This window comes from Globicephala melas, chromosome 8, assembly GCF_963455315.2.
Source record: "Globicephala melas chromosome 8, mGloMel1.2, whole genome shotgun sequence".
Classification (NCBI taxonomy): Eukaryota; Metazoa; Chordata; class Mammalia; order Artiodactyla; family Delphinidae; genus Globicephala; species Globicephala melas.
In genome coordinates, this window is record NC_083321.1 from 99631622 (window position 1) to 99658083 (window position 26462).

The window sequence follows — 26462 nt, forward strand, 5'->3', positions numbered from 1 at the left end:
CCGATGTGGACAACAGGAGGGAAACGGCAGCCGCTACTCCCACCCCCCACCCCACCCCCGTCCTGCTAGACTCACCTCCTCCGAGGTGGAGCATCTCCTTGGCACCTGAGGCTTATTTTTAACTGCCAGCAGCTTTGATTAGCCTGTCTCTGCTGCTTCAGACACCTGCTGGCAGGATAAATTGGGGGAAAGGAGTGGCTGACCCAGATCTGACAAATCCAAGGCAGGAAGGAAGGCTCTTGGGAATTCACTGCTCCCCCACCCCCCCATAGCTGGCAAAGTGTGAATCGTGCTAAGGACCTCACCCTGCCAGTGGCCCTTTGCCCCTTGGCCATGGCACCAAAGAATGCAGAGCTGCAGGTGCCCCTTTTTGTCAAAGCTCTGGTACTTAGGTCCACATGCTGACCCCTGAGGATTTGCATTGGGTACCTTGTGGTGTTTCCACCTTCCTATAGTGGCCGGGGCTCTGTCCACACAGAAGTCCTGCTCTGTGTAGATGCCTGAGTTTGAGCTGCAGGCACTGGGGTAGTTTCCCCCCCTCACCCCCAGGGAAGACTGCTACTGCTCTGCGGCACCGCTCCTAGAAAAGCAGAGGCCCAGGAAGTGAGAGGCAGGGCAACAAGGATGCCTTCTATTGTCACCTGTGTCGATCTGTGGCCTTCTGTGGAGTTGCCAGTGTGGTGAAGCACGGCTTTCCGTGTGGCACACAAACACCAAACTCCTAAGAGGGGGTGCAGATCTAACTGGATAAGAGGACGAGGTGCCAGTCTGACTCCACCACTTTGAGCATCTCTGCTTCTTGGTCTCCGCATCCTTCTATCAGGGCAATGCTACTACCTACGTAGGGCTGCTGAGATGCAAGATGATTTGTAGAGGTGACAAAGCTAGTGGCAGGTGCATAGCAAGTACTTGATAAAAGTTTTGTTTTAAGACAGGACTGTGGGAATCTGCAGAGTTAATATCATTCAAGCCAGAAGATGGAAGCCAAAACAGTTCAGGTCGTGGTGAAATCGAGCCCCCTCCGGATACGAGGACAGCTTTCACCTGCTGGCCCAAAGAGGCTGGCAACTGCCTGCCACCAACGCCGGGGACAGCACATGGGAGTCGAGGGCTGCAGGGAGGGCAAGGAGGGCACGCACGGCCAGAGGGTACCAGGGGTCGGTGGGAGCAGTCAGGAAAGCAGCCGGGACCCCCACGCTGGGAGAACCCAGCGGAGCTGATGCCCTCCAGCACCCGGGCCTCCTGGAGTCAACCCGGCCATCCCAACAGGAGGCACCAGCTGCCCAGCCAATCCCCCCGAGCTTCACTTGCCATGCGCTAACCTCACAATCTCCTCTCTGACCAGTAGCTCCTCCAACTCAGCGTGCGGCTCCCTGTAAAACTGTCAAGCAGCTAGATCTTAGGCGTCTGCAGATGGCCTCGTCCTCCTGTCTGCAGCCCCGCCACAGGGCATGGCATGCACACCCACCCCCGGCCCAGCCCTAAACACCGTGTTGGCTGCCACGGGCCACGAGCATCATGTGGTTGCAGCTACACATCCTTTCTCTGGAGGTTTGTACCAGAGGGCCGAGGGACGCCACACGCCAAAGCACATGAGGAATATTAATTAAATGAAGGTTTATTTCAAAATTAGTCTTAGGGTGGAAGCTGTTTTTGAGGGCTGGAGCCAGACTACACCATGAGTGGCGACAGCGTCTACCTCCCTCCGACACAGGCAGAGAGGAGGTGACGTCACCAGCCCTGCCCCTCGGTCATGCATCCAATGGTTACTAGGACTAGAAGCCAACAGCAGAGGACCCCGCGCATTTGCTCATGTTTAATCCAGGTTAAGCTATACACGTTTAAATACACGGCGGAGGCTACGTGGTGTCATGCAGTCCCTGCGGTGGGATGACTCTTGCTCAGTGACCTCCGCAGCAAGGCTGCTCCCAAGGGCAAGGTTAGGTAGGACAGAGCACTGGAAAGAGAAGAGGAGAGAAGGGATGTCAAAGCAAGTGTGTGGCCAGACCTGCCAGCCCGGGGTGTCCGTGGCCGAGAGCGGTCACGCCAGCCTCTCGCCTGCGTCCTGAGCAGAGAACTGCCCCCTTAGAACCAGGGAAGGATGGTGATCACGTGTCTTCCTTCCAGAAGGAGGAAGAGCCAGGGATAGGCGATTGTTCAGTGTAATGATTAACTGCACGGTCTCTGCTGCCCATTTGCTTGGGTTCACATCCTGGGTCTGGCTGTTACTAATTCTATGACCTTCGGGAAAGAAGTTCTCCTACCTGTGCTTGTTTCTTCATGTATACAGTAGACTGTGCCTCTGCCTACCCCACAGGGTTGCTCAGAGGCAAATAGAAAGTGCTCAGTAAATGTTAACTAGTTTTATAAATTCACTGACATTTCAGTGGATCGTGAGGGGTAAAGTCTAGCTCTCGGGCTCCCGGACTTATAGAACCCATTTCTACACACCTCCTTTGAGTAATGGGATACTCTTTTAAAACCTTTAAGAGTCAGAAGTTCTTCCCAATGTTTAGCCTAAATTCATCCTGCAGAAATTTAATATTAATCTTTCTGAGCCTTATGGAAACAATACAGCTCAGAGGTTCTAAACTGAAGTCCACAAGCCTTTGGAAGCTGCGCCCAAGGTTGTGCCTGTGGAGCAAAACCTAATGAAAAACAAAATCTGGACAATGAATGACCATTGATGGAGAGTGTTACACAGTCAATGTTTGTGTCCCCCCAAGAATTCATGTTGAAGCCCTAACGCCCAGTGCAGCTGTCTTTGGAGATGGAGCCTCTAAGGAGGGAGGGTTAAATGAAGTCATATGGGTGGGGCTCTGATCTGCCGGGATTAGTGTCCTTGTAAGAAGAAGCAACAGAGCGCTCTGGCACTCTCCCTACACACACAGAAGAAAGGCCGTGTGAGAACATAGCGAGAAGGTAGCTGTTTACAAGCCAAGAAGAGAGCCCTCACTAGAAACCCACTTTACTGGCCCCTTGATCCTGGACTTCTACTCTCCAGAACTGTGAGAAAATAAATTTCTGTTGTTTAAGCCACCTGGTCTTCTGTTTTCGCAGCCTGAGCAGACTAATACAGATATTAATATCCCCCAAAGAAAGACAACCAGGTAATAGGTCTCTTAATGGAAGTTTACAACCATTGATAACCTAAAACTTATAAAAATTTTGTGGACAATTGTACACTGAGCTCTCTGGCCCTGCCTGGTCTGGTCTGGTGTGGATGATCTGAATGTGATCAGTCCTCTAGCTCTACTGGGCAACAGGAAATACAAAAGGTTGAAGAACATATTAAATGAAACTATGAGGACAAAACTACTGAGGAAAAGCCAGAATGAGGAAATGCTATGGGGCAAATAACCTGGTTTCTCTAAGAAATAAAATACAAAGAATGAGAGAGAGGAGGGAAAGGGGAACCTATATATATTAAAAGAGATTTAAGAGATACATTATGCAATTGTAATGTATGGACCTTCTTTGGATCCTGATTCAAATAAATAACCTGAAAAAAATTTATAGGAAAATCAGGGAAACCTCAACACTGGTTGGGTAATCAAAGATACTTTTTTTTTTTTTTTTTGGCCATGCCATGAGGCATGTGGGATCTTAGTTCGACCAGGGATTGAACCTGAGCCCCCTGCAGTGGAAGTGTGGAATCTTAACCACTGGCCAGCCAGGGAAGTCCCTCAAAGATACTTTTACATTTTTTATTTTTCTAGTTGTGATCATGATATCGTGGTTATATTTTAGGAATGTACATTGAAATATCCATGGATGAAAAATATATATAGTGGTTGGTATTTGCTTCAAAATAACATGGAAGAGAGAAGTGATATAAATGAAAACTAGATTGGCCAGGAGTTAATAATTGTTAAAGCTGGATGTTAAGTACATGGCAGTTCATCATACCGTTCACTCTACTTTTATATATATTAAAAATTTCCATAATAAAAGATGAAAAAAAAAGTTATGAAAGGATGTAGCTAATCATGACTCTAGTTTGCTGCCTTTCAAGTAGTTGAAACTGTTAAAGGTATCCTCTGGCTTTGTTTTTGCCAACTAAATAGCCCAAACCGCAGAGAACTTTCACAATAAGTCTTTTGTTGGTTTGGCTGCTTTTTGTGTGGAGTCACTCTGGTGACTCGGGGGTGATGGAATCTCCTCCTCAGGCCTCCTAGCAACATCCAAAGGCGAGGGCCTCCCCACAATTGTCCACTGAGTTCCCTGGCCCTGCCCGATCTGGCCTGGCGTGGATGCCCTGGGAGGGCTGCAGTGCGGGTTCCACGTGTCTAGCAGGAGTCCTGGGGGAGGGGGCCCTAGAGGATGCTTCTGCTCCCAGAGGCCTGGGCCGCTCTCACCTTTTAAAATGTAGTCCGTCAGCAAAGTGGGCACCTTCTCATTATCCTCCTTCATGGCAAAGAGAACTGGAGAAGGAGAGAGAAAGGAGCTAAGATGCATCAGGGCATAGGGCTCACCTCTGGGGCCAGACAACCCACCAACCCAAAGTGAGCGAGACAGAGTCAAGGAAACAAGACATTCACTGAGTACTGAGCAAAGTCTAGAAGCCTCTGGCAAGAGTCAGCATTCAGCCTGCTGGGGCGGGGAGGGGGCTGCTGGGAAATCCATCAAAAGAGTCAGGGTCGGGGCTTCCCTGGTGGTGCAGTGGTTGAGAGTCCGCCTGCCGATGCAGGGGACACGGGTTCGTGCCCCGGTGCGGGAAGATCCCACATGCCGCGGAGCGGCTGGGCCCGTGAGCCATGGCCGCTGAGCCTGCGCGTCCGGAGCCTGTGCTCCGCAACGGGAGAGGCCACAACAGTGAGAGGCCCGCGTACCGCAAAAAAAAAAAAAAAAAAAGAGGGTGGCCCTGTGGATGAGGTGACTTCTCTTTTATCCTTTACTTTTGGTGTGTGTGCTCATCTATAATTTCCACATCTCCTCCTAAGTATGTATCTTTAATGATCATAAAAATAAACAAAGCAATTTAAAAAAGGAATCAGCTTTCAGATGCAATCCAAATGTTAAGAATAACAGCTGTCACGTCACCGAACCACCGATAAATCTGTCCTTAAAGACATTCTATTCGTATAAACAGATATTATTAGCAGAGTTCTCACCTCCAGTTTATTAACTGCAAATGAATTTAATTTCACAAATATTTTCTACTCTATGCCCAGTACAGCACTAGAATTTGTGGAAATGCAAGCGTATTAATGACCCTCAAGGAGCTTACAGACTTCTTGTTGAAACAGGATATGACCTACACCTGAAGCAAACAATAGGGAAGTGAATAAAGCCTAAAGGCTTTTTATAAAAGATTTTAAAATAGATTTTTCTGTTATTAAACTAGGAAGCATCTTCTCATATTCACGATTCATGTTGTGGAAGTCAGCTTTGTAGAAAATCCTTCAAGGAAATACCTGGACCTTGCTTATACTATCAAAAAGTGAGGGCAGGGGTGGGCTATCCAACAATAGAGTCATTCATCAGTGGATGCCTTAAGTACACTATGGTGTATGTAATATATACACGGTCTCATACAGCTTCATGAGAGATGAGAGCGATCTCTGTATACAAGACATACTTAAGAATGAAGAAAGACGGCTGCAGAACTTTATGTATTAATTTTAAATGAGTAAATAATACATGCTAATATTCATAGAAAAATCTGGAAGAATGTGCATGAAACCGTAAAAAGCAGATACCTTGGAGTGTGAGACCCCGGGCGTTGTTCCCTTCTACGTGATATCTCTACAGTGTCCGGTTTTTTTCCATGAACATGTATTACTTTTGGCAAGTGGAAAAAACACTAAAGATCAGCTGGCCCTGATAGCTGGGGTCAGGAGGCAACCATTACAATGGAGGGACCCCCCAGTCCATTCCTAGGTCCTGTTTTCCATTGATTACTTTGCCTCGTTGCAAGTCAGGGTCATGGAACTTGACTCCAAAGCTCAGGAGTGGGTGAGGAACAGAGCCTGATGGTGGCATGAGTCTGTGGCCAACTCCAGAAAAAGACTGGACCTCAGGCCATCCAGGCAATGTTTTCTTTTATTTCTTCCGTATTTTTAGACATGGATTCATTTCGATGTCATAGGCTGAAAATACTTTGCAACTGAGCACGAGCAGACTAAATGCTGCCCACCAAGAAGATAGGTGTAAAAATACAATAATTGCACTCAGTCAATATGTGACTAAGGTGATCTCCAAAATCCAAAATTTATATAAATTGCCCAGTCCCCGGAGCCAGTCTTTGGCCTACATTCTTTTTTTTTTTTTTGCGGTACGCGGGCCTCTCACTGTTGTGGCCTCTCCCGTTGCGGAGCACAGGCTCCAGACGCGCAGGCTCAGCGACCATGGCTCACAGGTCCAGCCGCTCCGCGGCATGTGGGATCTTCCCAGACCAGGTCACGAACCTGCGTCCCCTGCATTGGCAGGCAGACTCTCCACCACTGCGCCACCAGGGAAGCCCTGGCCTACATTTTTGACTCAGGAGTTGGGGAAAGACGAGTTGTTATTCACGAAGCCATACGGGGATGTGCCCAAAAAGAGAGCTTTCATAATCTACAGGAGAATTGGTATTCAGGAAAGTTGGCAGTTTTATTTTTAAAGGGATAAAATATTGGAATGTCGTACGTCCATATGACAGAAGAGAGAGCCATAAAAAGGATGTTAACCAAATGTTAACTGATGTGACTGAAATCATGATATGAAATTTTATAGCCAGTATAATCCCAACCATATGGAAAAGGCATAAAATACTATGGCTGAAAAACACCATACAGTAACCACAGTGAAGGGGACAAGAAGTTACTTATTTTCTTTTGTTCACATTTCTATGTTTCCAAAGTATTCTAAATGATGGATATACTCTAGCCCTAACTTTTAAAATGAACTTGAAATGTATAAACAAACCCAGTGTTTCTTAATTAAAATGAAAGGATTTCACACTGAATTCCTGAATAGGTATCTGTAATAAATTTATAGCTCTTCCTTTTTTAAAAAGAGCATGATAGAAAAAAAAGAGCACGATAGAGTACTCTACGTATATCAACCTTCATAATTTGTCCAAATTATTTTCCAAATGCTTACTCCTTGTGAAAATACAAACAGCTATAAATGTCAGCTCGTTTCTATCTGCTTCCGTTAAAAAAAATCTTTGTGCATATGTATGCAAATAAAGGCGCTCCAAATGAGTTTAGAGGAAGCCGATGCACTTTGAATTTAAAATTCCAGATTCTCAAGGCCGCAGTATCTATTGATGTAGGCAAGATTTCCGTTTACCAGAACCTCCTGCTTTAGTTCTCCAAAAACGGTAAAAATGAAACCGTTTGGGCACTTTTAGCACTGGGCCCAGGAGGTATCTATCTTCCTCAGCCAAACAGCTGAAGCTCCTCTTCCCATTCCCTAGGGTGTCAAATAGCCCTGCAGGGGTCCATTCCCTCCGAGGCAGCAGCACAGGTTAGTGTGTCACTCAATGCAGTGCACGGTTGCCAGGGAGATGGACGGTCTCGTGATTCACTGAGCCCGTCCCCACATCTCAGCCTAGGATTTTTCTCTTCCTAAAAGAATCAAGCTGACACTGAGGGCTGACACCACGTGCCCCCCGGCCCTTTGCGGGTTGTAGTGTTTGATGTCTATAAAGAGATTTTGCCTCCAAAAGGCTCTTTATCACAGGCTGTTTTCTCCCATAGCTCAGAATGTTTCTTAATATTATTTAACACTAGAGTCAGAGTGGAAGAGAGGAAGCAGTCATTGCCTGGAAGGAAAACCAGACTCTATTCTCTCTAATCAGCCTTACCCCACTCAAGAAACCTTGCTTCTCAGTAAATACAGCCAGTCCCTTAGAAGGAGCTCCCTGCCTTGGGGACGCGAGGCAACCTCAAGCTTCAGAAGAGAGAAATGGCAAGGCAGAGAGTGCACAGCCTTGAGACCTGTGGATGAACCACAGAGAGCCCCTGCACACCACTACCACCCTGCCACCGCCCCAGCCTCTTCCACCAGCTCCTTTTCTCTGGCAAGTCTCTTCCCTTACAGGAACCGGGAAAAGACGAGGCAGCTCTGGGTATCGCTGCAGAACTCTTTAATTGTACCCCGTGCTGGGGACGTGATGCAACGGTGTGGAGCACATTTTGACCCATAGAAACTGCTTTGGGGACACCTCCGGACTGAGATACCACGGGTGCAACTCACAGGGTGGGAGGGAGGGAAATGAGCCCCTGGTCTCGCTGCGAATGGGAGGAACTCACTGTTTGTCAGCATCTGGAGATCTTCCACCGACGGGGGCGAGGCCTTCTTCTCGTAAGGGATGACCGTGTTCAGGTACTAGAAGACAAGCAGGGTGTGCAGCATGTGAGACAGAAGTCCGGCCCCCGGGGGCTGAGATACGGTTGACAGCTTGCATGGGGATTGGACTTTTCTCTAAAAAACACACTCCGTCAAATTTGACGTTCTCAACAACACCCATGATGATGTGAAGGACTTTTTCCTCATTTTTGGAAAATGTCTCTTTAAAAGTAAGACTTTACCATATTAGCCAGGCAAAATGTCCTTCCACTCCAACGGATATATTCTGACACTAGAAACTTTTTGATTATTTAGGAATCCTGGTGAGCTTTTTCTCCTCCAGGCTGAAAGCAGACAACATTCTAAGGGGGTGGGGGGTGATATTTTCTTATCTTCTGCAGTGCAACTTGAGAATGAATGGTTTCTCTTCTGTCAAAATGACTGGTGAGAAAACCTCAACCCTGCCCTGGGTCTGGGATGTTGGGTTTGCTCCCTCTGCTGGAGATGAGGTGCTCCTACAACAAAATCATCTTAGGGTCCAGTGGGATATCAAAGAACACCGGCCAGAGAGACCTGGAAGGTTCTGAGGGAGCCTGGGCGTTGTGAGTGAGAAGAGCTCTAGACCAGGAGGCCTGTGTTTCAGTCCTGGCCCTGCCACTAGCAGCGTGGCCTTGGGGAAACGCCTAATCTCTCTGGGCCTTAGTTCTCACTGCTGTGAACTCAGGGGAGTGAGTTAGATGTTCCTAAAATCTCTTCCCAGGCTGTAGTTCCAGAATTCTAACACTTAGGATTCAGCTACAAATATGTCTAAAACATACACAGTTTTTGTGCACAATCTCAAAGGTGTCTAGTGACAAACTGGCCTTCTCTGTTAGACTATTATGCATTGCATGAGGGCTGGACCAGGGTTTCCTCATCTCTGTACTGCCCTAAGCAACAGAGCCTAGCACATGGCAGGCACCTGAGAGCCAGAAATGCAAGCCACTTCTCAGGTGAGAAGTGATTGACTAAATGGAGCTCAACGGGAGACCCCCGCCTCGCGGGTTACAGTCAACAGGGCAGCTGAAGTGAAGAGGCAGTCTTGGTAGGATTGGCTCACCTGGTGGCCCAGTGTGGCGGAGGTAATGAAGCTCTTGGATGGGATCTTTCATGAAGTGGATTCCCCTTTAATGCATTTTGTTCTGAAAACAACTGAACTCATAGGTCTACAAGTAGTGCTGAGGTTTTTTTTTTTTTTTTTTTTTTTTTTTTTTTTGCGGCACGCGGGCCTCTCACTGTTGTGGCCTCTCCCATTGTGGAGCACAGGCTCCGGACGCGCAGGCTCAGCGGCCATGGCTCACGGGCCCAGCCGCTCCACGGCATGTGGGATCCTCCCGGACCGGGGAACGAACCCGCCTCCCCTGCATCGGCAGGCGGACTCTCAGCCACTGCGCCACCAGGGAAGCCCTAGTGTTGAGTTTTAAGTTTTATCCAGGCCCTCTCATATTAAAGCTCAAAAAACTTTGCCTTTAAAAAGACACTTTCTGTTCCTCCTTAGAATGGAAGAAATTGTTAGGACATTTCCCCCTGCAACCTGGCCCCGTGCAGGGATAATTCTAGTGAATCAGCATCCCCTGCCCTGTCGGAGAGACCAAGTTGCAAGAATCTGGGAAGGAAGCTGGGAGCAGGGAGATGGGTTGTACCTGCTTGTCAGTTCCTGAGGGGCCAAAGGTCTGGCGGATGCCGCTCTGCAGGATGTTGGAGATGCCTTCCATGCTGAAGCGCTGGGGAGGGGGGGGACAACGAGACTCAGAAGGGCAAGTGCTTCCTGCTCATATTCATTGCCCCAGGGACACCTGTGTCCTCCCTAAGCTACCTGGACCCGTCAGCTTCCACACTGTCCCAGATCCGGACCCCGATTCTGCGACTAGAAAGCAAAGGTAAGACCTGGGCTAAGAGACAGGCCAAAATTTCAGCCTGAGCTTTGCAAGAAGCAATAGCAGAGTCTCAAAGACTCTTACCTGAGTAAGTGCCTCGGGCGATGAGACCCCACCCCCCACCCCACCCCCCGCACTCCTGGGTTTCCTCATTTCAGCCTCCATTGTGTGCACAGAAAAATAAAGCAGCAGAGGGAAACTTGGACAGATGAGGATGAAAATGTCTCAGGGAAGAAAAAAAAATGCCCAGCCATTGGGAAGGGCAGGTGTAAAACGACTGTCCTCATCTGGAAAGATTTTCCCAAAATGCATCTGCCCGGGGCCAATTCAGTAGGTCTGAGAGGGAGCCCAGGAAAAGGTATTTTGAAAAAGCTCCTTAGCTGATTCTGCTGAGCTTCCCTGATGGAGAACCACTGGTTAGAAGAATCTGGTCAATATCACTAGGCGTCATAATGTTCCATCCGGAAACACTCTATGGACATCCTAAAGAGATGAGTCAGGACCCTAAGCTGTGCTGGTAGCAGGCTCGTCCCAGGGCACAACTCCTTTCAATCCTAAATGCTTTCACCCCACTTTTTCAGATCTAGCTTAAGAGAGCATACGCCATAGTCACTTATTTTCCAGTGTTACATCCTGTCTCCTCCAGTTAGACCGGGCGTCCTCTAGGGGGGCAGAGGACACGGGTGGGCTCTTCTCCCTCTCGTGGCCCTGCTGTCTGCCAGGGTGTCCTTGCTCATTGTCACGGCTTAGGACAGGTCTGTCTGGGGTCACGGCAGGGCTGGTCCCGGGACCTGCAACGGGGAGCCCGGAGGCGTGGGTGTGCTTTGTCCTCGTGCCGGGCTGTCCTCTTACCTTGAGTGGCATCTGGCTTCCCTTCTCTATCCGGCTGCTCTGCAAGCTCAGCCCTTTCTCTTTCCGCCTCTTCTTCATCAGTTCTCGCTGCTCCTTCTGCTTGTTCTGCACCTCGATGAGCACCGTGATGAAGGAGTTCTTCACTTCCTTCTCGAACTCCAGCTCGTCCCGGCGGGCCAGCTGCTGCACCAGCTCCTCTGAAAAGTCTCGGATGGCGCCCTCCACCTGGTCCAGCAGCTCTGTCAGCTCAGACCCAGACATGTGCCTCAGTCCTGCAGGGGTAGACCATCCTGCAGGGTCACTGCATCAAGCCCAGCCCACTGGAGAGGCTCCCGGGACCCTGGTCGCCTGACAGGTCTGGAGGAGACCCCCTGGCCCCAGACAGTTCCTCAAAGGGCCATGACAGACCTTCACAATTTAGGGGCGTGCCAGCAGGGAGAGCCAGTTATCGACTGAGGAAGAGAACATCATCTCGGGGAAATGAAGGAGGGAGGAAAAACAGCCCCCAAGGACTGTGGACTCTGTGGACTCTGTCCACAAAAACGTATGTGGGCAGACATGTGGTTTTTGATCCCTTGTTCCATCTCCCTATTTCTCCTCTGTCTCTGTAATATTCCTCATGTGAAATGGGTCAAGAATTGGGGGGAAAAAACATGATGAAGGGGTTTGGCGTCCGTGCTGAGGAACAATAGAGAGGTGGTGTTTATTCCCAAAACCTGATCAAGACACAGCCGACAGCAAAATAAACAGAGCGAACTGAGGCCTTCTTTACACCTGCTGTCCTGTGTCGCGGTGCACGTGCCCAAAAATACGTGGAACATGTAAAGATGGGCAACACGTACAGAAAAATGAAGTCTGGCTTGTTGGTACCAAGTCGTCTGCTACTGTCAGAGAAAAGGAGAGGGAACCTGGGAAGACGGGACACCGATCACTTTGTTTTAAACTCTCGTCCCCTAAGACTTCTTCACCTAAAGTAGATTCGGGAGCATATTTTTGAATGTGCCCCTTCCTAGTGGCATCTTTTGTTTCTACATCAGAATCCATTTTCCTTTCCCTTTCCGTTCCTGCTCTGCTGGGGGATTTGCTGACTTAGCTCAACCTTCCCCTTTAATTTCACTCTTTGGAGCTGTCCTCCTCCTTCTGTTTTTGCCATTTCACTCTGCATTTCAGCCGTTTTCCCGAGTCTTTTGCTGAGCAGTTCTATGTGTGGGACCTTTGTGTGCCGGAGAATGGCCTGATTGGAGCTGCTGTGAATGCAGCGCCAGGGCCAAATCCACTCCATCCCTCCCAGCGGATTCCTTCTGCTGCCATTGCCCTGCCTCTGCTCTTCAGAGCCACAGGGTTTTACTTAGAGGGTGCAGTTCTTCAGATCACGCCTCTATTTTCACCACTATTCTAGTCTATGCTTGGACCTTTATACCCTGACCAGCCTGCCTTCCCTCTCCGTCGTTTATAAGTCCCGTCACCCCCATTCGGATCCGCTCCCAGGGAACGTGTCCCCTCCGGCCGCCTAGTTACCACTATCCCCGCAGATGGATGAATTTTATACTCAGTTTTGCCACTGCTGTTACATCTTTTAATTTCACGCTTCATCCACCTCTTTCTTTGCAGGATCATAATTACCACAAACCTGTGTCAGAGAGTTAATACGATACACAGATTAAGAGTGTGGACTCTGCAGTTAACCTGCCTAGTTTCAAATTTTGACTCCACCCCTTAAGACTTGAATGTGACACGGGGCAAATATGCATTAAAAATAAAAGGCTTAAACTCATGAAAGGGTGCTCAACATCACTAATCATTAGAGAAATGCAAATCAAAACTACAATGAGGTATCACCTCACACCAGTCAGAATGGCCATCATCAAAAAATCTACAAACAATAAATGCTGGAGAGGGTGTGGAGAAAAGGGAACCCTCCTACACTGTTGGTGGGTTTGTAAATTAGTACATCCCCTATGGAGAACAGTATGGAGGCTCCTTAAAAAACTAAAAATAGAACTACCATAGGACCCAGCAATCCCACTACTGGGCATATACCCTGGGAAAACCATAATTCAAAAGGAGTCATGTACCACAATGTTCACTGCAGCTCTATTTACAATAGCCAGGACATGGAAGCAGCCTAAGTGTCCATCGATAGATGACTGGATAAAGAAGATGTGGCACATATATAAATGGAATATTACTCAGCCATAAAAAGAAACAAAATTGAGTTATTTGTAGTGAGGTGGATGGACCTAGAGTCTGTCATACAGAGTGAAGTAAGTCAGAAAGAGAAAACAACAAATACTGTATGCTAACACATATATATGAAATCTAAAAAAAAAAAAAAAAGGTTCTGAAGAACCTAGGGGCAGGACAGGAATAAAGACGCAGACATAGAGAATGGACTTGAGGACACGGGGAGGGGAAAGGTAAGCTGGGACAAAGTGAGAGAGTGGCATGGACATGTTATACACTACCAAACGTAAAATAGATAGCTAGTGGGAAGAAGCTGCATAGCATTGGGAGATCAGCTCTGTGCTCTGTGACCACCTAGAGGGATGGGATAGGACGGGTGGGAGGGAGACGCAAGAGGGAAGAGATATGGGGATATATGTATACGTACAGCTGATTCACTTTGTTATAAAGCAGAAACTAACACACCATTGTAAAGCAATAAAGATGTTAAAAAACTAAAATAAGAGGCTTGATTCTCCCTGTTGAAAATAAGGGAAGAGACTTCCCCTCTTCCTCACCTCCCTTATTTTTGTTGTTTTTTTTTTTTTGCGGTACGCGGTCCTCTCACCGCTGTGGCCTCTCCCGTTGCGGAGCACAGGCTGTGGACGCGCAGGCTCAGCGGCCATGGCTCACGGGCCCAGCCGCTCCGCGGCATGTGGGATCTTCCCGGACCGGGGCATGAACCCGCGTCCCCTGCATCGGGAGGCAGACTCTCAACCACTGCACCACCAGGGAAGCCCCCCTCACCTCCCTTTTTCTTTCAGAATCTCTCTCTGTTTTTCAAATATATGTGCATCATTTTAATGGCTAAATAAGCCACTGGCCAGTCTCAGGACTCAGATGTGCTTCCTCAAGGACCTGGGAGCCACTGCTTTGAAAAGTCATCCCCAAGAAAGAAAACAGGGGCCTAACTTGCCACCTGACTCTAAATTGCAACATTGTAATGGGTTGTGTCCAGTTAGCTGTAGACACGGGTTAGATTTCTTTCCAGTTTTGCAATCCCTTTAGTGGGTTGACTGTGACATGCATCAATTCAATAATGAAATTGTTTTCATTTTCTCAGAAAGAAAACCTCTACTTCTGTGGAGAGGTTTTCTGGGTGGGGAGGAGATTTTATTTCTTAATTATATTTCTGCAACGGTGGCCTTGGAACAAGTCACTTACCCTCTTGGAAACTCAGTTAGCTCAATCCTAATGGGGTTGGCACAGGCATGAAATGAGATTATGCATAGAAACTTTTAGAACAGCGCCTGGCCCTCCAAAGCTCTCCAAAAATACGAGCTCTTATTATCATTACCATTTGTAGGTTTGTTCATTGATTTCACGGTAGCATCATTGTGAATAGTGGGTTCAGATTTCCTCTACTCGTTCTGCTTTAGCCTTGTTCTTTGGTTTGTTTTACCGTTGTTTTCATTTTTAAAAAAGTTTTATTGGATTATAGTTGATTTACACTGTTGGGTTAGTTTCAGGTGTACAGCAAAGTGAATCAGTTATACATATACATATATCCACTCTTTTTTTTTTTTTTTTTTTTAGATTTTCCCATATAGGCCATTACACAGTATTGAGTAGAGTTCCTTGTGCTGTACAGCAGGTCGTTTTATCCTTTTAATCTTGCTTCCTCTCCCAGCAATGCTTCTCTCCTGATGTCCAGCAAGAAAGGTATTGCCAGCTCCCTAGATCCGAGGTTCTCTTAGTGGCGTGTGAAGCATGTGCCCTGCCTGGCAGAGCTGAGTTTGTCCTCCGTGAGCCCGCCCCCAGAACTCTCACCTTCGTAGGACCAGTTGTTGTTGAAGGTCTGGGTCAAGGCCTGCATCTCCTGCAGGAGGACCAAGTCCGCCTGGGAGGAGGTTTCTCCCCCATCCTCCTCTTCTAGAACATCCTCTTCCTCCTCAGGGTCTGGGGAGTTCTGCATCATTTCCTCAATCTCCTCAATCACCTGGAGAAGGTACACAAGGGAGTGCTCACTCTTCTCTGCTGCAGGGACATCCCAGCTTGAATTCTGATCAGGGAAGGATGTTCCTAATTTGCTGTCTGTAAAATTCCTAAAGCAATATTGTTACTTAATAAATACTGGATAATAATAAAACTAGATCTGACCAAAGGCTTACAAACACTCTTCCTTTGATATAAAATCCTCTCTAATGTCAAACCTCTTCCAAGAACATCATTTAGATGAGTGCTTTTTTGGGAATAAACTGCTCTTTCAGGAAATGAAGCAGAGCTTCCTGGAAGGGAACATTTACTTCAATTTTCTGAGCACTTTCTTTCTAAGTGGAAAGACATTTTATCTACCCAACTCAAACACAAAATCCAGTCCATTCATTGCGATGATGCTTAAGATGGGAAAAAAACCAAAGTGTTCCTAGGATAACTCAAAATGGGGAGTTGCTTTTTTACTTAGAGGAAAACAGCTCTTCCTCCAGAATTCACCTGGACAGGAACTAAAGCTGCCCAACAAAAGTGGAAATAAAGATAATGACATAATAAAAGGACAGGTAGGTTCTGGAGAGCAGAAAATCGATAAGAAACCCATCTGTAATCTAGACTCTTGTAGGGGACAGCTCCTAGAAGAGAGAGTAAAATTAGATAACTGCCAAGAGGAATAAGGCTGAACTACTTTGTACATTAATTGTTTACACATAAAGGAAATGGAATAAGCAAAGACCACTTCTGAAAGAAGCCATCCATGAGTCTGGTCAGAACAGTGCATCTATATATTTGTCTGTTCTCGATGCTGTGATGGACTCCATCTCCAAGGCCAACTGGTCTTTGAAGTGGGCTCCTTTATGTTAGGCTGGATCAAAGATAAAGGCACTTAGGTCCCCTCCTCTGGAATAATTTCTATTTTATTCCCAAGCTTTCCCATCTCCACTCACAAATTTAAGGGATACTTAGTTTTTGACTACTGCAAGCCACTCATGGAACATGAGCAAACTACACGACCCCCCTTTAGAATTTTATGGCTAAGCTTCTCTTTCAGAGTCATTATCATTGAACTTGTGTCACTGAATTGCATTTCCCCCCAAATTCACAAGGTAACTGCTAGCTCCTGTTCTTTTTAATCTGGTTCCTTTTAATCTCTTGATCCTTATCTGTTTATAGCCCACCTTTTTACCACAGATATGAAAGAGTTCCTTTTACTGAAAAGCACTTTCTGGACCCAAAACTCCTAGTGGAGCTTTTTCAGAACCACTCTGTGAAAACACCTGAAAGGTGCCTGCTCAAAGCAAGTGCCCATAAATAGTTGTTGACTCAAAGGTTGAATAAGGAATCCAGAGACTCAGGAGTATTTTCCCTAAGTAACAAATTATTAAAACTAAAATTAAGTAACTCAATAAAATGTGAAACATTAGATCTTTTTTTTAAAAAAAAACAAGTGTTTCTAATACTTCTTTTGGAAGGCTCAACGTTTTCAGTGTTCTATGAAATATGAGAAAATGTCCGTCACTTGGAAGCCTCTTCTGCCATTTCTATTCTTGTAGAACAGCTATTTGGGACCCTTGTTTAAGTGTCTTGACTCCAAGTACAATGAGCTGCAATAAAGACACTTAGCAGGAAATGAAGGCAGTAAACGCTGAGCCCATCTCTGGCTGTTATCAAACATGGACCACATCCAACACACGTCAGGAATTACATCCCTAATTACAGCAGGTGCATAACCTGAGGCTTAAAGAGACATGAAATTTACCAAAGACACAGCCACCACAAGACCATACATTTTTCTACTGCCTGAAAGGGATGTGGCAGGTATGTATTCAGACTTTTTGTCTATCAAAGGAACTAAAAGTTCCAAGAACTTAGAGAGAGAGAGAGAGAGAGAGAGAGAGAGAGAGATTCGTACCTGATCTGCTGTGAGCAGAGGCTCCTCACTGATTCCAGAATAATGTTCACTCTTCTCATTGAACTCTTCCTCTCCTTTCTCATGGATCTGAAAGAGGTGTGGGGTGGGGGATGGAATTCTGATTGACCATCAGCAGAACTAGGATCCTCTCCAGTCTCTAGAATAGATGACACTGACAGAGGCCACTCTGGCCATCCCCTGTGTAAAGAGAAAATCTGAAGAGGTGTGCAGAGTTTCATCCAATTCCAAGCGTACCCTGTCCACACAGCACGCATCACTGGGTCCAGCTTAGAAAAAGACAATAAGGCGTGTGTGGCCGGCACCATTCCGACCCATGGGGAAAAGAACTGTTCTTTAACCGACAGACAGGTCGTTTTTACATGAACAAGGAACCTTCCTGAGGTGAGTAACAATGGCAACCAACTCCTGCAGCAAAGGCACACTTGTTTATATAAGGAATTTCAATCTGGGGATCAGTTTCCAGATTTTATTTTATTAGGCATTTAAAGGGGTGGGCTGTTCCAGTGCAAATAATCATGTTTTTAAAATTTGATGAAATGTCATCGTGTCATTGGAATCTAGGCATGGTGTCGTAGCTGATGAAGGATGTACAGAAGCTCCGTTGGACATGCCAACGAACAACCTAAGCACACCAACCAAAGGACAGACTCCACAGCAACAGCACATACTGAAACATTTGCCACGTGTCTCCAGATTTCCATCATCCCAAGTAAGGCTCTGAAAGCTCCCAACCCTTGAGATTCTAAATGTAGAAGTCCAGCAAGGTATTCACAGCATATCTGACTTTACTGTCCGTGTCCCAAGCGGCCATAGCCTGGTATTGATGTTCAAAACCTGCACAGGATAAGCCCCTAAACCACCTAACAAGCTGTCTGTGTCCAGGAGTCTCGTTTGAAAGTCATTTAGGGTCTGGCAGGAAGTGCCTCAAGGAAATCTTCCTGCAGACACCTGTCATCCAGGAATCAATTTCACTTGCGCACCAACAGCTGGCATGCTGATCTCCCTCTTTCCTGGGGATTACACTTTTCCTGTTCTAATTAGCACCCGCAGGAAACATCCCAGTTCCAATCCAAGCAATCATGTCAGAGGGAGTCCATCCTCAGAAACTTCTCCCCTCTTCCTTGAACTCCACCTTGGCAGGTACCCCCAACAAAACACATCACCTTCTAGCTACATTTGCTTAAAACCGGGACTATGTTATAAAGAAAACATCAAATATATCTCAAAGGCCCTCTGCTCTCAACCTGGATAAGGGGTAGGACAGGGAGGTAATGGGATTATTTGAGGGGTTTTGTGCCAGATGGCGACATCTATTTCTGCTGTCGAACCCATATGCTCCTCTCTCCGCCAAGTCCACCACCTGTGGTACCCGCCTGCTTTCTGCAGCTCCCCACTGTGCAGAAGGAAACTCCTGTAGCCACGGTTTGTTCACAACTACTCTCATATGGCAGAACTTTCTTAGGGCTAGAAAGTCCTGTGGTAGAAGTTAGGCTCATGCTGGGAAACAAAGTTTTCTTTTCTGTTTGGATTATTTTTTATAAGCATCTGACAGCCAGTGTTAGTCTATAACCAGAATTTTTTTCATAGTAATTCGATTTTTTAAATGGAATATTTACATTTTCTGAGATGTGGCCAATTTTAGCGAGTTTACCTCACTGGCTGTTAATACTGCATCTTTCAACTACACCATCGCCCTTCCCAAGTCCTCCCTCTGAGCTCCCGGTGAAGGCAGGGGAGAGCTTTTAGGCATAGACCCTTCTTGCTGTTCAGACATTAGGGAAGCCAGGCAGCGGCATGGATGATTCCTAGTTAGAGCCTTCTCTCCCCTCTGGTACAAAGCCTGCTGGTTTGATTTTTCAGGCATGGGTAAAACGAGATTTGAAAATGAATTATAAGCTTGTGAAAGTTACCATGAGTTCGTAGTATCGTGGGAGCTATACCTAACCCGTATGTTCTCAGATCTCAGAAGTCTGCCGCTACAAAACGAAATAAAATAAAAGGAGACACATGCACAAAGTCCTCCCGAGAAAGCCCTGGCCCCTTCCCTCTTCCCCACGTGGATCTCTGCCATCCTCTGCTTTCACTGCATCTGCCCTGTCCCTCTCCTTTTCTCCTCACTCTGTAGCTTTTGTTCTGGTTCCCTCATCTTCCTCACCCTCTCTAAGCCTGGTCCCATGTTTTGCCTCTATCTAGTGGACTCTATTCTGCTCTTGTCACTTCTCAACAAGCCCTCTTTCCTTTCAGTGCTGTTTACAGACTCCCTCCCTTCCCTCCATTCCCAGGACAGCATCTTGTACAGAGTGTGGAAAGCTGGTGAGAAAGATTTTGGAAAATGACAGCATTTACGTATATTGATAACAGTATTCGTCATATATATTCATACACATAGGTATACGGACGAGTGTATGAATACTCTTATTCTTAATATATGACACATGCAGAGAAACGACTGCAGGGAGTTCTTTAGCCTCTTGTGTGGAAACGAGAAGGCTGTCAAATTGGGGCTGAATTTCTCTGTAGACTAAATCTTCAAGTTGTCTCCATATTATTGAAGTGAACTATGGCTCTTCCAAGAAAAAAACCTCATTCTTCTGAGTGACTTCTTCCCAGAATTGAGAATAGAAGACCAAGATCCAGAAATGAGCCTGGCCATACTATTCAGCAAGCTGCTTCCTCCTCCTGCTTTCGGTAAACGGTGTGCCTTTAGGGCTGTAACTTGGTCACTTTTAAAGCTTAAAAATAAATGCAGAGACTCTTCCCTGGAGACTATGAGAATGCTAAATCTAGGTGCACGGGAGTCTGAGTGAGAATTAAAATGACATCAAGTTCTTGTGTCCAATAATGCCTATTACCCAGTGTTGTTTGTTAAAGCATTCCAGATGATGCCATTCACAGGAAAGGGAATTTCTACTGCACGATATTTCCCTCCCCTTACCACGATTGTTTCACATGGGTGGTTGTCTTCTTGACCAAATTTAAGAGATAGCGATACATTTTCACCTCCAGTCAAAAAGTAAAAGAAGGAGAAAAAAATCACCAATATGTACCCAGCCCAAGGAAAGGGCAACTTAACCCATCTGTGTGGGTTAAGTCAGTGCTTCTATATCCCCAAAGGGAGATGCACCAGAACACAGCAAACAGCACGTGGCAACAAATACTTGTTGAAAGAAGGAATGAAAAGGAGAGGACTGAATGGCAATACTATCACCTCCTATATCCCAGCTCCACAGATAAATGAGCTGCTTATTCACCTGAAAACAGAAGGATGTAACTTACTGTCCTAGACTCCCATTTCCTCTTGTCTAAGAGAACCACCATCTGCTATCAATTAAAGTTACAGGGATAAAAGAGACCACCTTTTACATCAGTCAGGAACAGAATAGGTTCATTAACTGAAAAACCCAATTAAAAGTGGAGAATTGTGAATAATAATCATACATACATACATAGCTCAAGCAGATTATTTTGACCTGAAAACATAAATGTACATTTATTCATTCACCAAGCGCCTAACGTAAGGCCAAGGCCTTTTCTTCCATCATGGGCCTCCGAGTAGAATTTCATGTAGTCTTTCTTGCATCATCCACATTACAACACAACTTTTGTTTCCTGTTTCTGTTTTTGAACAGTAGAAGGAAGGTACGTGGGAGATTGAGCACACGCAGTTATCTCCTGAAACTCTGCTAAAGTGAGAGTAAAGAGATCAAAAGAGAATATCCCACAGGGACAGAGAGAACTGGAGAAAAGACAACAGCAAAAGAGATGCTAGAGGGCTTCCCTGGTGGCGCAGTGGTTGAGAGTCCGCCTGCCGATGCAGGGGACACAGGTTCGTGCCCCGGTCCAGGAAGATCCCACATGCCGCGGGGCGGCTGGGCCCGTGAGCCATGGCCGCTGAGCCTGTGGGTCCAGAGCCTGTGCTCCGCAACGGGAGAGGCCACAACGGTGAGAGGCCCATGTACCGCAAAAAAAAAAAAAAAAAAGAGATGCTAGAGAGCAGATGCCAACCTAGCATCCACTAAAAAAAAAGGTACAGCTATACAAAGAGGTATAACTAAAATTCCAAAGGTAGATATAAAATGCAATACCAAAAAGTATTTGATTAACCCAAAAGAAGGTGAAACAGAGGAACAATAACAACAAAAAACCCAGATGGAACAAATAGAAATGCAAGATGGTACACCTAAACACAAAATAGTAATGTTATGTTAAACGTTAATGAAATAAATGCTATGCAAGTGAACTAAACACAATAAACTAAAAAGCACAGATTATCATTGTCAGACTGAATATAAAAGACCCAACTACATACAATCTATAAAAGACACATTTTAAAGACGCAGATAGATGAAAAGTAAAAGGATTGAAAAAAATGTATACCTAATAGCATAAGAAAGCTGTTGTGGTTAAATTCATATCAGACAAAGCAGATTTCAAAACAAGGAGTATTACCAGAGATAAAGAAGGATATTTCATAGTGATAAAAGGGTCAATCAGGAAGACATAACAATAGTAAAAGTGTATGCAGTTAATAACAGAGCTTCGAAATATATAAAACAAAAACTGACAGAACTGAAGAAAGAAATAGACAAATCCAGGGTAATAACTGGAAATTTTTAACACTCTTGTCTTGATAATTGATAAAATAAACAGACAAAAAGTCAGAATATAAAGAATCCAACCATACTATAAACCACCTTAATCTAGTTGACCTTTTTAGAACATCACAACCAACAATTGCAAAATATACTTTCTTCTCAGTGATACATAGTACATTCACTAAGATACAACATGTGCTAGGTCATACGTCAGTCTCAATATATTTTAAAAGATTTAATTTGTACAGATTTTGTTCTCTGACAAAATTAAATGAGAAATCAATGACAAAATATCTATAAACATTCTTCTAAATAACCCATAGGCCAAAAAAGAAAGAGGAAACTGGAAAATATTTTGAACTGAATGATAATGAAAACATACCACATCAAAATTGTGGGACTCAGTTAAGGCAATGCTTAAAAGAAATTTTATTGTTTTAAGATGCTTATGTTATTACTATGGACTAAATGTTTGTGTCCTCCCAAAATTCATGTTGAAATCCTAACCCCCAATGTGATGGTATAAGGAGGCCTTGGGGAGGTGCTGGGGAGGGTGGAACCCTCATCAGTGGGAGTGTGTTTCTATAAAAGAGGCTCCACAGAGCTCCTCTGTACCATGTGTCCTGTGAGGACATAGTCAGAAGTTGACAGTCTGCAAGCTGGAAGAGACCTTTTACCAGAATCAACCATGCTGGCACCCTGATCGTGGATATCCAGCCTCCATAACTGTGAAAAGTAAATTTCTGTTGTCTATAAGCCACCCAGTCTGTCGTATTTTGTTATAGAAGCCCAAATAGACTAAGATCATTTTTTTAAAGTTTAAAATATGACCTAAGCTTCCACTTTAGAAGCTTAAAAAATAAAGGGTGAAGTAAAACCCTATTTTAAATACAAAGAAGAATACAATCAAGTTAAGGGAAGAAATCAACATACTAGAATATGAAAAAACACAGAGGAAAAAAAAACTGGTTCTCTGGAAAGATTAATAAAAGTGATAAACCCAAAAACAGACTGATGAGAAGGGGATGAGGGAGAGGGACAGAGGAGAGAGAAAACACAAATCAACAATAACAGTAATAAAAAAGGGAACATCACTATAGATCTTACTAACATTAAAAGAATGAGAGAATATCATAAACAATTTTGTGGTCAATACTATGACTTAGATTAAATGAATAAATTCCTTAAGAAACACACTTTACCAAAATCATCTCAGGAAGAAGTGGAAAATCTAAATAGCCCAATATCTTTTTTTTTTTTTTTTTTTTTTTTTGCGGTACGCGGGCCTCTCACTGTTGTGGCCTCTCCCATTGCGGAGCGCAGGCTCAGCGGCCATGGCTCACGGGCCCAGCCGCTCCGCGGCATGTGGGATCCTCCCGGGCCGGGGCACGAACCCGTGTCCCCTGCATCGGCAGGCGGACTCTCAACCACTGTGCCACCAGGGAAGCCCAGCCCAATATCTATTAAAGGAGTTGAATCTGTAATCAAAAACTTTCACGGAGAAAACCCCTGGTCCAGATAGTTTCATTGGTGTAGTCAATCAAATATTTAAGGAAGAAATAATACCAATATAACACAAACTCTTTCAGAAAATAGAAGCAGAAAAATTCCCAATTCACCATATGACATTACAAGAAAAGAAAATTAAAAAGAAAGATTCCTCATGAACACAGATGCAAAAATCCTTAATAAAATATAAACAAATCAAATCCCACATTATGTGAAAAGGATATCTATCACAACTAAGTGGGATTTCTCTTAAAAATGAAAGGTTGGTTTAATATTTGAAAATCAATTAGTGTAATTCATCACATTAACATTGATCTACATACATAAATTGTTTTATAGATTTAATACAATCACAGTTGAATGTCCAGCAAGTTTCTTTGTACAAATTGATCAGGTGATTCCAAAATTTATACAGAAATGCAAAGGACCTAAAATAGCCAAAGCCACTTTGAAAAAAAAGAACAAAGTTGAAAGTCTTATGCTTTATGGCAAGACATTATTATAAAGCTACAGTAATGAATAGAGCATAATATTGGCATTAAGATAGACACATATATCAGTGAAACAGAACAGAGAATTCAGAAATATATCCACACATTTAGGTCAACTGATTTTCAACAAAGGTGCCAAGACAATTCAATATGGAAAGGATATTTCCAATGAATTATACTAGAACAACTGGATAGCCATACACATGAACCCTGACATTAACCTCACACCATATACAGAAACTAACGTGAAGTGGATCATAAACTATATAAGAGCTAAAACTACAAAACTTCTAGAAGGCTTAAGAAAACACTCTTAGTGACCCTGGGCTTGGCAATTTCTTAAGTACTACATAAAAAGCACAAACTATTAAACACAGATGAATAAACTGGACTTCATCACATTTAAAAAACATTTGCTCTTCAAATGTACTGTTAATAAAGTTAAAAGACAGTCCATAGACAAGAAGAAAATATTTGTAAAACATACAACAGAAAAAGGACTATACCTAGAATATATGTGTTAAAATAAGTAAACAAAGAGGCTATTAGACTGAGATGACTTGAATGCTTCAGGAGTCTCCTAAGCAAACCAAAACCTCTAATGCCTCAAGGTTAAGAACTCAAACCAAAGGACAGCCACTCACAAACAGCCACCCAGACTTTTCCAGATGATGCAACCACTCAAGCTACAGCCAATCAGATAATTTCCTTCCTTTGCTTCCACCTCTTCTCTGTAAAAGTCCTTCCTCTAGCTCCTGTCGATGGAGCACTCCTACCCACTTTGGGTTTGGCATTGTCTGATTCGAACAGATTTTTGCTCAGGTAAACTCTCAGAAATTTAATATGCCTCATTTTATCTTTTAACATGAGGAACTCCAATGACTCATTACTAAGAACACAAACAGCCCACTAAGAAAATGGGCAAAAGATCTGAACAGGTACTTCACCAAAGAAGATGCATGGTCTGTGAATAAGCACATGAAAAGATGCTTAACATCATTTGTTACCAGGAAAATGCAAATTAAAATAAGATACTACTATATACCCACTCAGATGACTAAAATCAAAAAGGCTGTCCAGGGCTTCCCTGGTGGCGCAGTGGTTGAGAGTCCGCCTGCCGATGCAGGGGACGCGGGTTCGTGCCCCGGTCCAGGAGGATCCCACATGCCGCGGAGCGGCTGGGCCCGTGAGCCATGGCCGCTGAGCCTATGCGTCCGGAGCCTGTGCTCCGCAACGGGAGAGGCCACAACAATGAGAGGCCTGCGTACCACACACAAAAAAAAAAAAAGTGAAAAAGACACTTACAATATGACTCAGACATCCCACTCATAGGTTTTTACCCAAGAGAAACAGAGACATGTCCACAAAAAGACTTATACGAGAATGTTCATAGTAGCTTCATTCGCAATATTCAAAAGCTGGAAAAAAACCAAATGTCCATCAACATGTGAATGAATAAGCAAATTATAGTATATCAATATAATGGAACACTACTCAGCAATAAAAAGGAATGTATGTAGATACATGCAATAAAATAGATGAATATCTAGATAATTATATTGAGTTTTAAAAATCAGACCGAAAAAAGAGTACATGCTGCGTGATTCCACCTATACAAAATTCTAGAAAATGCAAACTAATCTATGATGACAGCAGCTAGTTGCCTGAAGATTGGGGGGTGAAAGGGAAGAGTGATGGACATGCAGACATGCTCACTATCTTGATTGTGGTGATGGTTTCACAGACGTATATGTCAAAACCTATCAAACTGCACTCTTTAACATGTGTTGTTTATTGTATGCCAATTATCCTTCAGTAAAGCTATGATTAAAAAGGAAAAGTAATATACCATGACCAAGTTGCCTTTAATCTCAAGAATGCAAGGTTGATTTAACATTTGAAACTCAATTCATGTAATTCATTACATTGACATAATAAAGGAGAAAACCATATAATCATCTCAATAGAGGCAGAAAATGGAAATAATTCATCTTCAGAGAAATAACAAGCAACCATGCCACAATTTAAAGTCATGAGCTTCCAGGTCAAAAGGGCCCATGGATTATAATTCATCTGAATGAAAAAATAAAGCTCACTCTGAGGCACATTACTGTAAAAGAAATGAGAAAGGAAAAAGAGAATATTCTGAAAGCTTCTAGAGAGAACCAAAAGAGAGTCACATAGAAAAGACAAAGAATCAGAATGGATTCTAAATGGGGCTTCTCAATCGTCACTGAAAGCTGGAGGAAAAGATAATGATGGCTTTGCAATTCTGAGTAAATATTCACTTGCAGCCTAAAATAACTCTATCAAGTCAAATTCTCAATCAAGAGTATGATGGGAGAATAAAGACACTCTCATCTATTCTAACAAATATATTCCTCTCTACCCTTTCTCAAGAATACACTGAATTTTTTTCACCAAAACAAGGGAACATACCCAAAAAAATAAAAGCATGGCAGTCAGAGGACAGGAGAGAGAGACATGAAGATTTCCCAGGACAGCAGCTGTGCACCAGATCTAGAGTACAACCACATTAGTTTATAGCAAAAAGATGGAGGGTACTAGTTTGGATTTTTTTTTTTGATTGAATTGAAAGACTATCTGACTTTTTAAAAACATATTTTGAGATGTAGAGTTCACTCAGAGTTTGGGGTTGAACTAATGATAGATATACAGGAAGCTAAGCAAATGAAAAAACAAGGCAATTCTTCACTCCAGGTTAAATAAG

General features: G+C 44.4%; 1 protein-coding gene across 4 annotated transcripts in view; it reads right to left on the minus strand.

Moving 5' to 3' along the window:
- Positions 1-1600: 1600 nt before the first annotated feature.
- FEZ1 (fasciculation and elongation protein zeta 1) overlaps positions 1601-26462 on the minus strand; it is a 40338-nt gene continuing 15476 nt past the window's right edge. For 3 of the 4 annotated variants that reach the window (XM_030840445.2, XM_060304258.2, XM_060304257.1), the window contains exons 4-10: positions 17116-17202; positions 15042-15210; positions 11049-11320; positions 9963-10043; positions 8244-8319; positions 4359-4424; positions 1601-1957 (exon numbers count right to left, since the gene is read on the minus strand). In XM_030840445.2, coding sequence (XP_030696305.1) covers positions 1941-1957; positions 4359-4424; positions 8244-8319; positions 9963-10043; positions 11049-11320; positions 15042-15210; positions 17116-17202 — 768 coding nt within the window. In that variant the 3' untranslated portion in view covers positions 1601-1940. The remainder of the gene's footprint in view (positions 1958-4358; positions 4425-8243; positions 8320-9962; positions 10044-11048; positions 11321-15041; positions 15211-17115; positions 17203-26462) is intronic. The other variant, XM_060304259.1, reaches the window with a different exon arrangement.